This window comes from Monoraphidium neglectum, assembly GCF_000611645.1.
Source record: "Monoraphidium neglectum strain SAG 48.87 unplaced genomic scaffold scaffold01191, whole genome shotgun sequence".
NCBI lineage: Eukaryota > Viridiplantae > Chlorophyta > Chlorophyceae > Sphaeropleales > Selenastraceae > Monoraphidium > Monoraphidium neglectum.
Genome location: NW_014012437.1, coordinates 2,613 through 16,435, shown reverse-complemented (window position 1 = coordinate 16,435; position 13,823 = coordinate 2,613). Strand labels below are relative to the sequence as shown.

At 62.5% G+C, this 13,823-nt stretch overlaps 3 protein-coding genes across 3 annotated transcripts in view; 1 reads left to right on the top strand and 2 right to left on the bottom strand.

Annotated features, from left to right (window-relative positions):
- Window positions 1-219: 219 nt before the first annotated feature.
- Window positions 220-612, bottom strand: MNEG_6976 (hypothetical protein; the record flags this gene model as incomplete). The annotated part of the gene is made up of 1 exon (XM_014044553.1): window positions 220-612. One exon carries the CDS (start codon window positions 610-612, stop codon window positions 220-222), a length of 393 nt encoding a protein of 130 aa, XP_013900007.1.
- A 9,896-nt stretch (window positions 613-10,508) lies between these two features.
- On the top strand, window positions 10,509-13,125 carry MNEG_6975 (hypothetical protein; the record flags this gene model as incomplete). The annotated part of the gene is made up of 9 exons (XM_014044552.1): window positions 10,509-10,545; window positions 10,733-10,830; window positions 11,058-11,154; window positions 11,333-11,363; window positions 11,535-11,664; window positions 11,916-12,052; window positions 12,508-12,562; window positions 12,727-12,796; window positions 13,082-13,125. The coding sequence occupies 9 exons, from the start codon at window positions 10,509-10,511 to the stop codon at window positions 13,123-13,125; spliced, it is 699 nt and encodes a 232-aa protein (XP_013900006.1).
- A 550-nt stretch (window positions 13,126-13,675) lies between these two features.
- MNEG_6974 (hypothetical protein) overlaps window positions 13,676-13,823 on the bottom strand; it is a gene marked incomplete at both ends in the record, with an annotated part of 2,173 nt that continues 2,025 nt past the window's right edge. Inside the window, one exon of the mRNA XM_014044551.1 lies at window positions 13,676-13,765. Coding sequence (XP_013900005.1) covers window positions 13,676-13,765 — 90 coding nt within the window. The remainder of the gene's footprint in view (window positions 13,766-13,823) is intronic.

Below are 13,823 nucleotides of genomic sequence, written 5' to 3'. Positions count from 1 at the left end.
TCGATGTGGAGGGTGGCCTGCTGATGCGAAGTGCGCCCAGCGGGCTGGCATCTGATCCCCGCGGCGCGGGACAGCCTTTGGCTCCCTGCTAGATTCGACCCCCTGCGCCGCACGCCGACGGGCGATCTGCCGGAGCGTCTGTCGTGACGCGGCCGCGCGGCCGGTCGCCCTGGCTGCAGCGGTGGGGTGCAGCCCGGCGGGCGCAGGGGGTGCGGGCGTTCACGGCGCGCGCGCGCGCGCACCGATGGCGTTGTCGCCGCGGAAGCCGTGTGCGGCGAGTGCGATCTCCACGCGGCTGATGAAGTCGTCCACGCCCAGGGCGTTGGGGAAGCTCTCCAGCACCAGCTCGTGGCGGCGCGTGTAGTACGCGTCGCGCGACGTGGTCTCAAACGTCTCGGTCTCCCCGGGCGCCGGCGGGTCGGCGGGCGCCGGGGGGTTGGGGGCCGTGGGGTTGACGGCCGGCTGCCACGCCTCGAGCGAGGAGTCGTTGCCATAGGCTGCACGGGCGGGGCGCACAGGCCGCCGTGCCACCTGCTGTGCGTGGTGCAGTGCCACGCTCGGGGCCCGCGCGCTGCCCAGCACTGCGGCACGGCGAAGCACTTGCAGGTTCATGATTTCTGTGATGCTTGATCGTCTAATGAGGCCCGCGCCCTTGGTTCACTTGGAACCCTCTGTAAATCGCAGAATCGCAGAACGCGTTCGTTCAGATACCTCCGAGAGTTCAAAGCGTATGATTAACACAATGAGCCTCGCTGGACTTCTAATGGGGTCCAAACTAGCGTTATAGGCACCGCGCATTTTCCAAAGCACCCATGGTCCGCGTGAGCGCAGCCCAGGGGCAAGTGGTGTTGGTGTAGCGGGCTTTGTCTCCTGTAAACACGCTATGTGTCAGCGTTACCATCCCATTGGGCCTCGGTCCCGACCCCAGTGGGTCATGCATGTCAGGTCAGCGGGAGCGCACGCGGTTGGAAAGGCCAAATCAGGCGATCAAGCGTTTACAGACGCGATCAAAATGCTGTATATGTGGGATAACTTCAGCTGAAGGTGCATGATGGCAGTGGGTGGTCAACGCTGTTCTTTTGCTCTGGTCAGTCCTTCAACGGTCTGCTGCCCAGGCGCAAGGGCGCACCACTTGCGGCACACCGCTTGCAGCACAGTGCTTGCGCGCCGCCAGGGCAACAGCGCCCTGCTACACGCCCTTCGCTTTGCTCGTCCTGCTGCACTTATGAATCAGTTTGGTGGTTGGATGGCTGGGTGGTTGCGTGTGTTGTGTGCATGAACAACCCTGTTGCCTGCTTTCTTTCACCTCTACCAGGCTCTGCGACGTCTATGCATGCGCTGTTCGTAGCGCCATGGCGCACATGATGCGTGCGGATGACACTTTGGATTTTGTTACCGAACGTGGAGCAAGCAGCGGGTCAATTTGTCGTTCGTCCCTCAAAACTGCTCAGAGAGCTGGAGCTTCCCAGACGCCAATGGCGCAGTCCAAGATACAGCCCTGGATGTTGACCCCTTCAAGATCCAGCATGGCGCAGTGCTGTCCAATTTGTCGTGACCAGGAGTAAATATTACATCTTGGGCTGCTGGCCAAGGCCACATGAGCCCCAAGATGCTGCCAGCCTTGAGAGGCGCTACATGTATTGCTGATGCCACAGGATGCAAGCATGGGCTGTGGGAGTGTGGTTGTCCAGCAGAGATTTGGATGAATTATTAGATATCAGGTAGCGAACCCGGCAAAGCGAGCCTGCGCAGCAGCCAATCCAATTCAATCCTGGCTCGCTGGTCACTAAGCACCTGTGTGCTTGCGTGTGCTACACAAGTACACACCACCAGAGCCTGACACCCAGAAAGCGCCAGGCCAAGCGAGCCATTGTTGGCACCTGGTTGGCACTGCTCAGGCACCGCCTGAGTGGCCATTGGGTTTGTGCTGTCCGCAAGTGCACCTGGTACGAACACGGAAGGAAGTAGGCTACAACATTCTTTCAAGAAGGGTGGTCCGTTGCAAATCGTTCCGCAGTTCAAGCGAATCCGTTGATAGTGTGCGCCCGCTGATTATCATATCTCAGCAGGCCGGCCGCATCGATGCCTCGTCGACCGGTTCCCAACAATTCCTATCGAAGTAAACCTCAAAATCAGAGCCGTTCTGCCTGCTGGCAGCCGCGAACGGTGCCGCTGCTGGCAATTATCTGCGTGTGCTGCGCAGCAGGCCCCATTGCTGTTGTGAGCCGAGGCCTCACCCCAGCCAGCGAGGACCGGCGCACAAGTGCAGCAGCGCGCGCAACACAGCACTTTCTAGTGACATCGCGTCCCAGCCTCCTGTCCCTGCTGGTCGTCAATGCAGCGGACCCCGGCAAACTGGCCGCTGCACAGTGCGTGTGGAACCCAAACGATGCAACATGCCAGGTCAACGAAGGTATGCGGCAGCAGCAGCCTGAATGATAAATGACGAACTGGCTCCTACAAGCAACCAGTGTTGGGCCTCAACCCTGTCCCCCCTCGGCCTGCCTGCCGCCGACAGGTGGGCGCGTGCCGCCCTCCATGCCACGTTGCTCCTGCAGTCGCTGACCATCTGCACCCTGCTCTCGCAGCGTTCATCCTGGCACGTGCTGACGTGTCCAGCGTGGTTGATGATATTTCGCGTGGCTGGCTGCGGCGGCGGAGCGCGGACACACTGTGTGACATTATCGGCAAGGAGCAAGCCTGCAAGGCCAGGGGCGCCCTCAACGCTGACTTCACATGCATGTGGGACAGCAGCAAGGTGGGGCGGCCCAGGTGGTGGCGCTTGCGATGGTTCAAGGACTCACCTAGTGCCAATATTGCTGAGGACCTTGCAAGCTTGCCAGTGGTCACGTGCTGCACCCTGAGGTTGTGGGCATGCGCCTCGTTGGCGTTTGGCACGCTTTCGATCAATTGCATGCTGGAGGGGGCGGCTGTGCAGTCACACACACATACACATGCAATTTGTACGTGTGCTTGAAGGGCTGCTACGCCACCACACCAGAGGACGGGATGCAACATTTCTGCCCCGGATCCAAAGCAGCAAAGTACGAGACCTGTTGGGTGCGCGAGCCAGGCTGCTCTCGTCTGTTGGCCAACCTTTGCCACCCCCGCCGGCCCAAGACATGGTTCATGTGGCATGATTGTACCAACTTGTCGCATTGCTGTTCAGAATGCCTGCCAAGCGATCCCAGGCGCCACCCGTTGAGCCCGCAGCATGCAACTACACCATGCAGCCCCCTCACGCTCTTCGCGTGTGTGCCCTCTACTCACCCAACCACCCACGCCACCTCACCCAGCATGGCGTCGACGACCAGGCCGCGTGTGAGCGGCTTCGGGGCAAGGGATGTGTCTGGTTCGGCACACTCCCATTGCCAGCTGACAAGACTCCTGCTGACCAGCACAACCGCGCAGTCGCAGCGTCCACAACTGCACCGGTGCCAGCCATAAAGCCCGCACCCGTTGTGAAGGTTGACGCCGCAGCTTCTGGTGCAGCGCTGCGGGGGCTTCGGCAGTCGTTGGCCCCTGCTGACAGTGGGGCTGTGGGCATCGCAGTAAACCTGTGCATGCATCGAGAACAGGCAGCGGTCCTGGAGAGGGAGAACTACAAGGGGGTGAGCGCCCCACAGACAGTGCTGGAAGTTGAGGCGAACGGGATATGCTGTCTCGTTGGTGCTGAGAAGATTTGAGGCCACACTTGCACATGCTACATGCACGCGTACACAGGCGTGCGCGTGGGCGCGTGTGAGCGCTTGCGCTTGCGCGCAACCCCCCCCCCCCCACACACACACAAACACTCACGCGCGCACACACGCGCACTCTTTCATTCACACACACTCACATGAACACTGCTCGGTGCAGTACATTCGCGTGGTGAGTCAGCTCATCTCTCTTGATCCCGCCTTCACTGGCGGGTGCTGGACCGCACGCGCCAGGAGGCGCTTGCGGACCTTCTGCAGCGGACTGGACACCCGCAAGGGTTGCGGCAAGCGCTCTCCCACCTGTCGCTGGGCGCCGATCAGCAGCGGTGTCTCTCTGGTACCCGACGTTGGTTTCAGATTGACCTCTGACGCCGACGGCACCTGCGAGCTCACCGGCGTGGGCGAGCTGATCAGCCTCATTGGTGACCCCGACGGCTCGATCGCCAGGAGTGCGCGCGACTGCAGCGCCCGATCTGAAGGCCGCTGCAGGTCGAGCAAAGTGGCACCTGTGCCTATGGCCAGGTTTGAAGCACTCGCAAACGGTACATTTGGCACGAATCACAAAAAACAAGGGCGCCATGGCGCGGCGGGGCGGCGGCTGTTGAGGGCAGTGCGTGCCAATAAGCTGCTGGCAGCCCCCTGACACCACTGCCTGCACTTCAGAGTTCCAAGCTTATCCCCTTGCTGGTTATGTACGCACAGATGTATCAGATGGTTGCACATCAATAAGCCTGTCAACCAACTGACGGGAAATCCTCCCTGCCCTGGCACCCCACCAGAGTGGGCTCACCCGAACCCCTCTGATGTCAAGTGGGTCGCACGTGCCGGTGTGGCAAGCCGCCTTGCTGCAGGCCAGCGGGGGCGGCAACTGGGCAACAATTAGCGGCGGCTGTGCATTGCTGATTCAGCCGGCAGCGGCAGTGCCAGTGGAGCAGGGGCGGAGGCTTGACAATTGGGCAGGTGGCTGAAGCTGCGCAAGGGGGTGCTGCGTTCTCAACAGCCCAGCAGCAGGCGAGCTCAAGGGAGTGCAAGGCTAGGGCGTCGTATCGTAATGCGCAGAGGTTTGGATACAGCGCCTCGCTCCCTGCAACAGTCAGCGCTTGGGGTTGACGTCCACCAATCTCCTGCACCTGGAGACTCCGCTGACAAGTATCTCCATTGAGCTCAACCGTGTGCATCGCCACGGGGGCCACAGTATGTTGTTCCATCCAGTCGCTCAAACAGAGGCGCGGGTGTCGCCCTCGGTTGGCACGGCCGGCCTGATGCCTGTGCTGAGTTGCTGCTGACTGGTTGGGGCACCTGCCTTTGGTTGATTTATATTAACGCTATACTGTTCTGTGCAATTGTCTAAGCTAAGTGTTCGGCACTCCGCGGGATTGGTCGGGGTTGTTTGTGAGCAGTGATGCGCATGGCCACCTTTGTGGTGCTCTTGGTGTGCAGGCACGGCTAAAGTCATCAAGGTTACTAGATGGAAGTCTACCGGAGGGGTTACCTCGGCTGAAAGCACCAGATTCAGACTCTCAACACTTCACAATGCACACCGTGACCCTGGCGCTGCTGTGCGTACATGGAACCGTGCCATTGGCTGGCCCCAGTTGCCGTTCGATTACTGATGGCCAGTGCAGCATCCAGGGTCCCACGACCATTCTACGCCAGTAGAATGTTCGTGTGAAGGGCAGGAGCAAAGCGCAGAGCCAGGATGCAGAGGAGCGGGCATGGTTGTGGAGTTGCGACGTGAGGACGTGGCGAGGCCAACCGAGTGACGCCAGCTGCTGTGCGGGTCACGCCTGCTGGCAGCAGCTGATCTGGCGAACGTGCAATATGTGTCGCATGTCATACCATGTTCCTAACACGCGACGCCCTCTCTGAACCGACGACAACCGGCGGGGGCAATTCCGGCCCAATCCCGCCACGGGTTACAGGCTGACAACACGCCAAGCGTGGTCGCGAACGCTCGGCTAGTCGAAGTAAAACGATCGGACCCGTTGCGATGGCCCGCCTTGCACTGCCGAGGCCGCGGGCGGCACTGCTTCTAGTGTGCTGCGTCGCTGCGCCCATCGCCATCGCGGCCCAGGGCCTCATCCCAGCTGCCCAGGTGCAGGCCCAGGCTGACACACAGCGCGCCAGCTCAACGTTTCTTACATCGTCCCGCCCCGGCCTGCTCACGTCGATGATCGTCACTGGTGGGAGCCTTGCTATCGGGGCCCCGGCCCAAAGCTGCTCACTGACGCGGCAGTGCGGCTGGTCCTTGGCGGTCGGCGCGCGCGCATGCCACGCGGGGGCTGCAGCAGCACGGGGCTGCCTTGGCGTCGCCGCCTGTGACAATTTGCAACATTGAAGGCATTGACAAACGCAGCAGGCTCACAAGCACCCTGGGAACGCACCCACCCTGCACGACGCAAACGCCGCCGTCCGCACCTTGCGCCCGCGCCCATCGCCTGCAGCCGCTCAAGGGGGCACTGCCAGCAACAAGGACGAGCTGGGCGCCGAGCGGTGCGTGTGGAACCCCGCGGACGACGTGTGCCGCGCCAACGGCGCGCTCATCCTGGCGCGCATTGACGTGTCCAACGTGACCGACGAGATCGCGCGCGGCTGGCTGCGGCGCCAGGGCGCAGACGCGGTGTGCGGCAACATCGACACCGAGGGGGCCTGCAATGCCAGGGGCGCCATCAACCCGGACTTCACCTGCATGTGGGACGGGGACAACGAGGTGCGGGCTGCGGCGGCCGAACGGGTCTGGGGCAAGCTGGCTGTGGAGCCCACCACACTCCTGGGTTCCTTGCGTCAGCTGTCTTTCGCCCCCCAAAGCACCCTGCCTGCAGCAATAGTGTGCAGCCGCTGTCTGCAGTCATTTCCTCTCCTCCAGTGCACGACAACGTCCCCGAGCCTCGTGTCTGCTGTTGGTGCTCATGACTGTGCCTTGCACCCGTTCGCCGACACACGTCCGTCCTCACTGCCGGCAACGCACACCCCATGCACCCCCCCTGGCCTTCCCAGAATTGCTACGCGTTCACTCCTGAGGATGGGCAGCTCAACGCCTGCCCTGGCTCCATTGCTGCGCAGTATGAGGCCTGCTGGGTGCGCGGGGCATGCAGGGGCGGGGCGCTGCATGCAGGCGTGGGGCAGCTGCGCCTAATCACCTGGCTGCATCTGCAAGTTCCGCACAAATGCACACACGCACACATACACACACGCACATGAGCATGCACAAGAGCACGCACACATGAGCACGCTCTCACACACACAAGTGCACACACACACACTCCCACAAACCAGTGTACTTCCATGCACAGACATGCGCAAACACGGAGGCACATGCACAATTGTGCCCACGCATACGCGCATCCAATCGTCACAAGCTGGTGCAAGTTGCGCACACACTCGCGCCCACCCCTCCCTCTCGTGTCTGAAGGCGACATACGACCAGCCGTCGTGCGCGGGACTGGAGAGCCAGGGCTGTGTGTGGTTCAACGCGATGCCTTACATCTTGTCAGACGACGGGGCAGCACAGGACACGGCAGGACAGGGCGCGGCAGCACAGGACTCGGGAGGTCAGGACGCGGCCGGACAGGACGCGGCAGGACAGGACGCGGCAGCAAACCCCAGCTCCCCACCCGCGGCGGCCGCCAAGCCCAGGGCGGCAGCACCGCCTGCCGCCGCCGCGCCAGCCGCGGCCCAGAGCAAGACAGCGAGCGCAACACCTGCGGCCGCAGACGAGGCTGTCGGGCGGCGCCGGATGCTGCGGCGGCGGCTGCAGCAGGCGGCCGGGCCTAGTGACAGCGGCGGCAGCCCTTATGCAGTGGAGCTGTGCATGCATCGCGACCAGCAGGCTGTGGTCCTGAAGGACAAGTCCAAGGGGGTGAGCGCATGGGCACGCCAGGGGGCGAGGCGGCTAAGCACAACAAGCGGAGGCGCGGGGTCAGTGCCTGGAAGCCACATGTGCTGCATCGCGTGTGGTGCCGGCTCGTGCGCTCTGAGGTGCACGCGAGCGCGCCCTTCCGGCCCAATCCTGGGTCAGACGGTCGACAAGGCCGACAAGCAACATGCAGGCCCGCAGTACCCACACACAAGGACGACGACATTGGCACACCTGCATGCCTGCAGCCTGATTCCATACACACACACACACACACACACACACACAAGTGCGTGCTCAAACGCCTTCACACACATGCGCACCCATTGTGCCTCTCGCAGCTGGAGCGAGTCCTGGACCAGCTCACGTCACTGGACCCAGCTTTTGCCGGCGACTGCTGGGCTGTGCGCGCGAAGCGGCGCCTGAGGCCCCTCTGCGACGGCTTCCAGACGCGCAAGAACTGCACCACGAGCTTCCCCACCTGCCGCTGGGCGCCCATCAGCGACGCGAACGACGAGGAGGTGGACGGCATCTGCAAGCTGACGGGGGCGGGCCAGATCATAGCCCTCGTCGGCGACCCAGACGGCTCCATCGCTAGGGACGCCCGCGGCTGCAATGAGCAGTCAGGCACCTTCGAGGGGCGCTGCGAGTCCGGCGTGGTGATGCCGGTCTCCATGGCCAGGTTTGAGGCGCTCGCAAACGGCACCTTTGCGACGGCGCCGTACGGTCTGGAGCAGAAGGGGACGAAGCGGGGCAAGGACGACGCCGCGACCAGCTCGGGCACGGCGCGGGTGCGCAGCGCTGCAGGCGGCGCGTTGGCGGCGGCTGCTGCGGTGCTTTTGGCAGTGCTGCTGGCGTGAGGGGGCGATGCGAGCGCACCGAGCGTTCCTGAGTTGCACAAACGCTGTATGATAAGGGATGCCACTGAAAAGAACTGCTTTGCGTCGTCAAATTTGGGCGTAGATGGGCCGCCGCCTTGATCCCGCACATTCCGCAATTGCCTCATTTGTCTCATTTTCCTCATTTGCCTCAGTTGCCATTGCCTCACCCTAAACCAGCATGGGGAGTGCTGGGCGCCTTGGTCGTGCCGCGGTGCGGCCTGCGGCAGCATTGGTGTTGTCCAAGCCTCAGGTGTTTCCAATGACCGGTCGGCACAATGGCACAGGGCAGGGGTGCCTCCGCTGCCGTTCTCCAGGGTTAACGGTCCATTTTACTCACACATCCTACACTGCATAGTGGTGCTCGCCCGTTGCGGCACCTGCGCATTCTTCATCGCCCTGCTGTAATGCTGTTGACTTGCCCCCTTGAGTAGGCAGCACAATCTTCTGCCCTTCATCATAGTAGCAGGGCAAAAACAGCGGTCACAGGCGCATGGGAGAACTACACAGATGAGATACCGTACTGGTGGGCTGCACCCACGGCAGCGCGCGGCGGATTTCTAATTGTCTGTCACTCATCTCAGACGCATGCACAATGACCTGGAACTCGCCGTTTTCAGCACAGCAGAAGCCAATGCAACAGAATTTTCATATTCCATCATACACGCCAGAAGAAAGCATTGATTTCATACACCCGCCACCGTGGCTGTCATTTCATTCGCTCAGACCTTCCGCAACGACGACGTACACGACATCAACATCTGAGGCAGCTGTGCAGCAGACGCGACTGCATCTATTTCGCAGCACTAAGCCATGCCGGCCACGTCCCAGCGCGTGAGGCGCATGGTGTTCAGCTGGTTCCTGCGCCGCGTGTGCCTGCTGACGGGCAGTGGTGCTCGGGTGCTGCTCAGCTTGATGAGCCCATTTTCAGCGCCGCCCATCAATGGTCCCCACCCGCCCTGCACCCCAATCTATGATGCGGATCGCCGCTTCTAATTACACGCTCACCTTTGCGGTCACCCTCGTTCCTCCCACAGCCAGCGGCGGCCACCATCGCTGCGCTGGTGCTGCTGCTTGGGTGCGGCACCGCGCTCGCCCGCCTAGCAGATATCAAAACCACTTGGCTGCCGCTGCCCGCAGGTTCCCAGCAGCCGCAGCCCAAGCAGATGCCGCCCAGGTACCCCCACCCCATCGCCCTACAAGGGTCGGCCCTGTTGATCACATGGTACAGTGGCGCAGTGGCCGAGCTGCTGGCCAGGGGCGTAATCGTGCCAGGAACGTCCCAGCTAAGCGGCCTGAGTGGCGGCGCGTGAGTCGTGCGGCGCTGCGCCGGGTGCTTTGTGCACGGGAAGCGTGCTGCCGTCCGCTTGGCAGGGGCGTGGACTGCTGTCTTACCCGTCGCTTGGTAGTCGGTTGGCCGCACACTTGGCGCACCGACACACTCGCAAGGACCAGATACAGAGGCAGCATCATCTCATTTGTGTACGCTGGAGCTGCAACATGCCGTCTCCACCCAAGCGCACTTACTGGCCGCCTGTTCTGCTCACCCAGTATCACAGCTGTCGCAACGACACTGGGTCTCAGTGGGCCGGCCCAGCGGGACATCTGGAAGAGTGTGAGCCCTCAGCACTGCGCGGATATTCACCTGGCCTGACGGCGCGCACACGCGCGTTGCTTGACTGCTGGTTGGCGCGTGCGTATGCAGAGATGCGCCACAGGATGTGGGTGTGCAGGGCTGCTGAAGCCAGCGTCTGGGCCTGTCGCAGGTCCTCGCGACGTGTGGGAAGACGTTTGGCGGGAGCTGCCCCGGCCACCTGAACGCTCAGTTGGTGGAGGTGAGGCTGGGCTGCACTGGCTTCACCCACGCCGCCGCCGCGATCGTTGCACATCGAGCATGGGCTGTGCGCATATGTGCAAAGGCGGGCAACCCTGCCTGATACCGTTTGGTCTGCCCACACCTCAGACTCTGTGCCTTGCTGCAGGGTCTGCACCTGCTCCTGTGACCTGTGAAATGCAAGGAGGCTTGTCTAGCGCTGAGAAGCAAATGCACCCCATTTGCTGCATGACTTGCAGGCCATGCGCACCAGCTTCCCGGATGACGTCGCTGGGAAGGGTGAGCGGCTGCGCATCTGGGCAGTGCAGCCTGGAAGGTGGCCGTGACCAGGGCTGCAATTTGTAGTCGGAGCTTGCAACTATTTGTGCAATTGTTCAGGCTGGCAGTCAACCTCCCACGCACATACCAGCTGTGATGTGAAAGCCACGCGCCCCGGGGGATCGCACGATCGTCTGCCGCCTCGCAGTCATCGGCCGTGTCAGGGTGGCGGTGTCCCAGCTCGACGCCAGCAAGCCCAGCCTGGCCGGCAGCGCGTCATGGGTCATTTCCAGCTGGACCAGCAAGGTGCGGCGCGCACATGCAGTCCCCTGCACTGCTGCCATGCTGCCTGATGCCGCGCTGCCCTAACGCTGCAGCGTTCAATCCCCTCCTGCTGCTGCCTTTGAGCTTCTGGGATGCCCTCGGGTCGGCCAGTCAGGGCTGCATCAGCCCGGCTTGGACTGCTGCTAACCCAATGGCTCCCCCCAACCCCGGACGCGACCCGTCTTCCGCTGCCGAACCATTGAGCGCAGCTGGACCTCATCACCTCCCTGCACAGCACCGACTTTCTGCCGTGTTTTGCGGGCCTCACCACCTACACCACTTTCCGCAACCAGCCCGTGATCGACGGTAAGCAGCACGCGCCCGGCTCCGGCCGCCGGGCTGCTGGCGCCGCTCGCACCCGCCGCTCCCGAGGCCCGCCACTGATGCTGATCCCGAGGAAGCTTGCCAAACGTCTTGTTAAAGTGCGCACGGTGTTTGCCTGTGGAGGTTTGCTGAATGGTGTCGTGCGTGTCGTCTCCTGCAGGTGGTTATGCCAACGGCTTTGAAGAGCTGTGGTGAGCGGCCCGAGAGGGGCGGCGCCTTGAAAGGCTGTATGCTTCCGCAGACAGCAGCGTGAATAAACTCCCGCTGCCCGCAGGAAGCCTTGCCTGATTGCTGGTCACGTGCCGGTTGCAAAGATGCTCGGTCGAGCTGGCCTTTATGTCGCACCCTCGCTCCTCTCGCAGCCCCGACAGCAACACCGCCAAGTGCCTGAAGTTGGCAAGCTGGGCGGTCGGTCCGTTTGGAAACCTCACCGGCTGTGCGCCGCACGATGCGTCTGGTGATAGGACGGATCGGGTCAAGCAGCTGTACCAGGTGCATCCCAGCAGGGCACAATTTCATTACATAGCTGTTCTGTGCTGCAAACACAGCGCCGCCCCACCTCGGGGTGGCAGGTGTGAGCACCACACTGGTGTTGTCAGCGGTTTCACACACATCTTGACCAGCGGCACGGGCGCAGGCAGCCGGCAGCCAGGGGCGCGACAGGGGTCACCCTCATGGCCACATGAATGCCCTGAAACCCCCTACCATTCCGGCCATGAATCCCCGGTCCTGCTGTGCTGCAGAACCCGAAGCTGTCGAGTGACTGGGCGCTGGAGTACATCCAGGAGCAGTGCCCCGTGGACAAGTGGAGCACGGCCTCCCCTGGGCCCCTGTCGCCCAAATTTGTGCCGCAGAACAGCACCACCCCGGACATATGTGGGTGCGGCGCGATGCACCAGGCTCCGCCCGACTGCGTTAGCGGCTGTCTGGCTTGGCGCAGTTTTGCTGACAAGGCAGCAGTCGGCGTTGCTTGTCAGCTCGTGTGGCTCTGTTTTCACCCGTTTCACCTGTAAACCCCTGGTCCACTGCCACCCACTTCTCCCACTGGTTGGCCCCTGCCTTGGCCCGCCACGATCCTTGGCGCCATGCACCCTGCTGCAGACCCAGGTGCGTGAAACACCTGGCTGCGACGACACCCACACCAGCCGGGTCGCAAAATTGCACGGAGTTGCATGCAACACGGAATCTGCATGCTTGATCGCAGTTTGAGCTGGCCACCGCACCAGGTGCGCTGCGTGGCCCCTTGAAGGCGCAGAAGCGCATGCTCACACTCTTCTCCCGCATCCCTCCCCTCGCTTGCTGGGTGCTGCCCTGATCCTGGCACCCCGCAGGCAGGTACGCCAAGATGCTCGACTGGAAGGGCCGGGCCATCACGGCGTGCGAGTGGCAGGTGCGGCCCCCATCCAGAGTACGGCGGCTTTGAACAGGACAGAGGTGCAGCCCAAGGTAGGCTCAAAGGACAAACCCACAGTGCCACAGCTGCACCCCCCCTACGTGCATGCGCACGTTTGCCTCGTGGGTGCTGACTCATCAACAACCCGCCGGCCCCACCAGGAGTGGTCGATGAAGCTGCCCTCAGGACAGGAGCTGGCCGCCATGGACCATGCGTACAGACAGGGAGCATGTGAGGGCGCACGCATCCTAAAACGCGGCATGCGGATCACACATTACGGGCGGCGGCTGCCGCATGTTGCTTGCTGCCTTCGGGTACCCAAAGATTGGTGATGATTGAGGGCAACATCTGCTGATGACACCCGCGAGTGTTTGTTTGCCTGGGCCCTGCAGAGCAATCAAGCAGAGCTGGTCAAGTTGAGGCCCGTTCTCCCTGCACTGCCGCCGCAGATGACGCCAAACTGTGGTGTGATGCCAACGGATACTAGTCACCTGCACACATGTGCACTGACCGCAGTTGCTGGTGCTGTCATCAACAGGCAGCGCCCCTGCGGCCCCTAGCTGAGCGGCAAAACCAGCTTTCTCCTAACAGCGTGTGCTGCAACGCACGGTGACCATTGCATTTACAAACTTTGAGCCACTTGCAGAGTGCTGATCAAGATGATGGGATGCCTGCGCGTTCCCTTTTTGTTTGCCACTTACAGGTGGTTACAGGTTGTTGGTCAAATGGGGCCTCTTAGTCTGGGCCAGGGACGCGACCGCCGGCACGGCCCGTGTCGCATGCAAGCAGGATTGCTGTCCGTCGTGAGTGTAAGCAGGCAGTGGAGCCTCCCAACGGGAGCATCCAGGGGAACTGGGTTACGTGATAATCAAACGAGACGCATCAATTACATCAGCAGCGCGTGGCGCTCTCCATGCGGCGGCGGTCATGTGAATCGCGGGACCGTGAGTAACCAGCATCATGCATTCCAAAAAAGCAATGGTCAGTGGGAGGCCCCGGCTGGGTGGCTGGTGCCCCAATCCACACAAGGTCAGCGGCCCAGGCCGGCCCGCCAGGGGCCGCCGTGCCGGGCCCCGCGCGCGCCCATCGGCAGGCTGTGAGCCGCGGCGGTCAGAAGTGTCTGCGTGGGCGCCCGCGGCCGCGCGGCGGTGGTGGTGGCTCCTCCACGTCGATGGCGTCGTCCTCCGTGTCATCGTCAACCTGGGGGGTGGGGGTGTGAGGTGGTTGGGAGTGAGGGGGGTGGTGGTGTGGTTGAAAC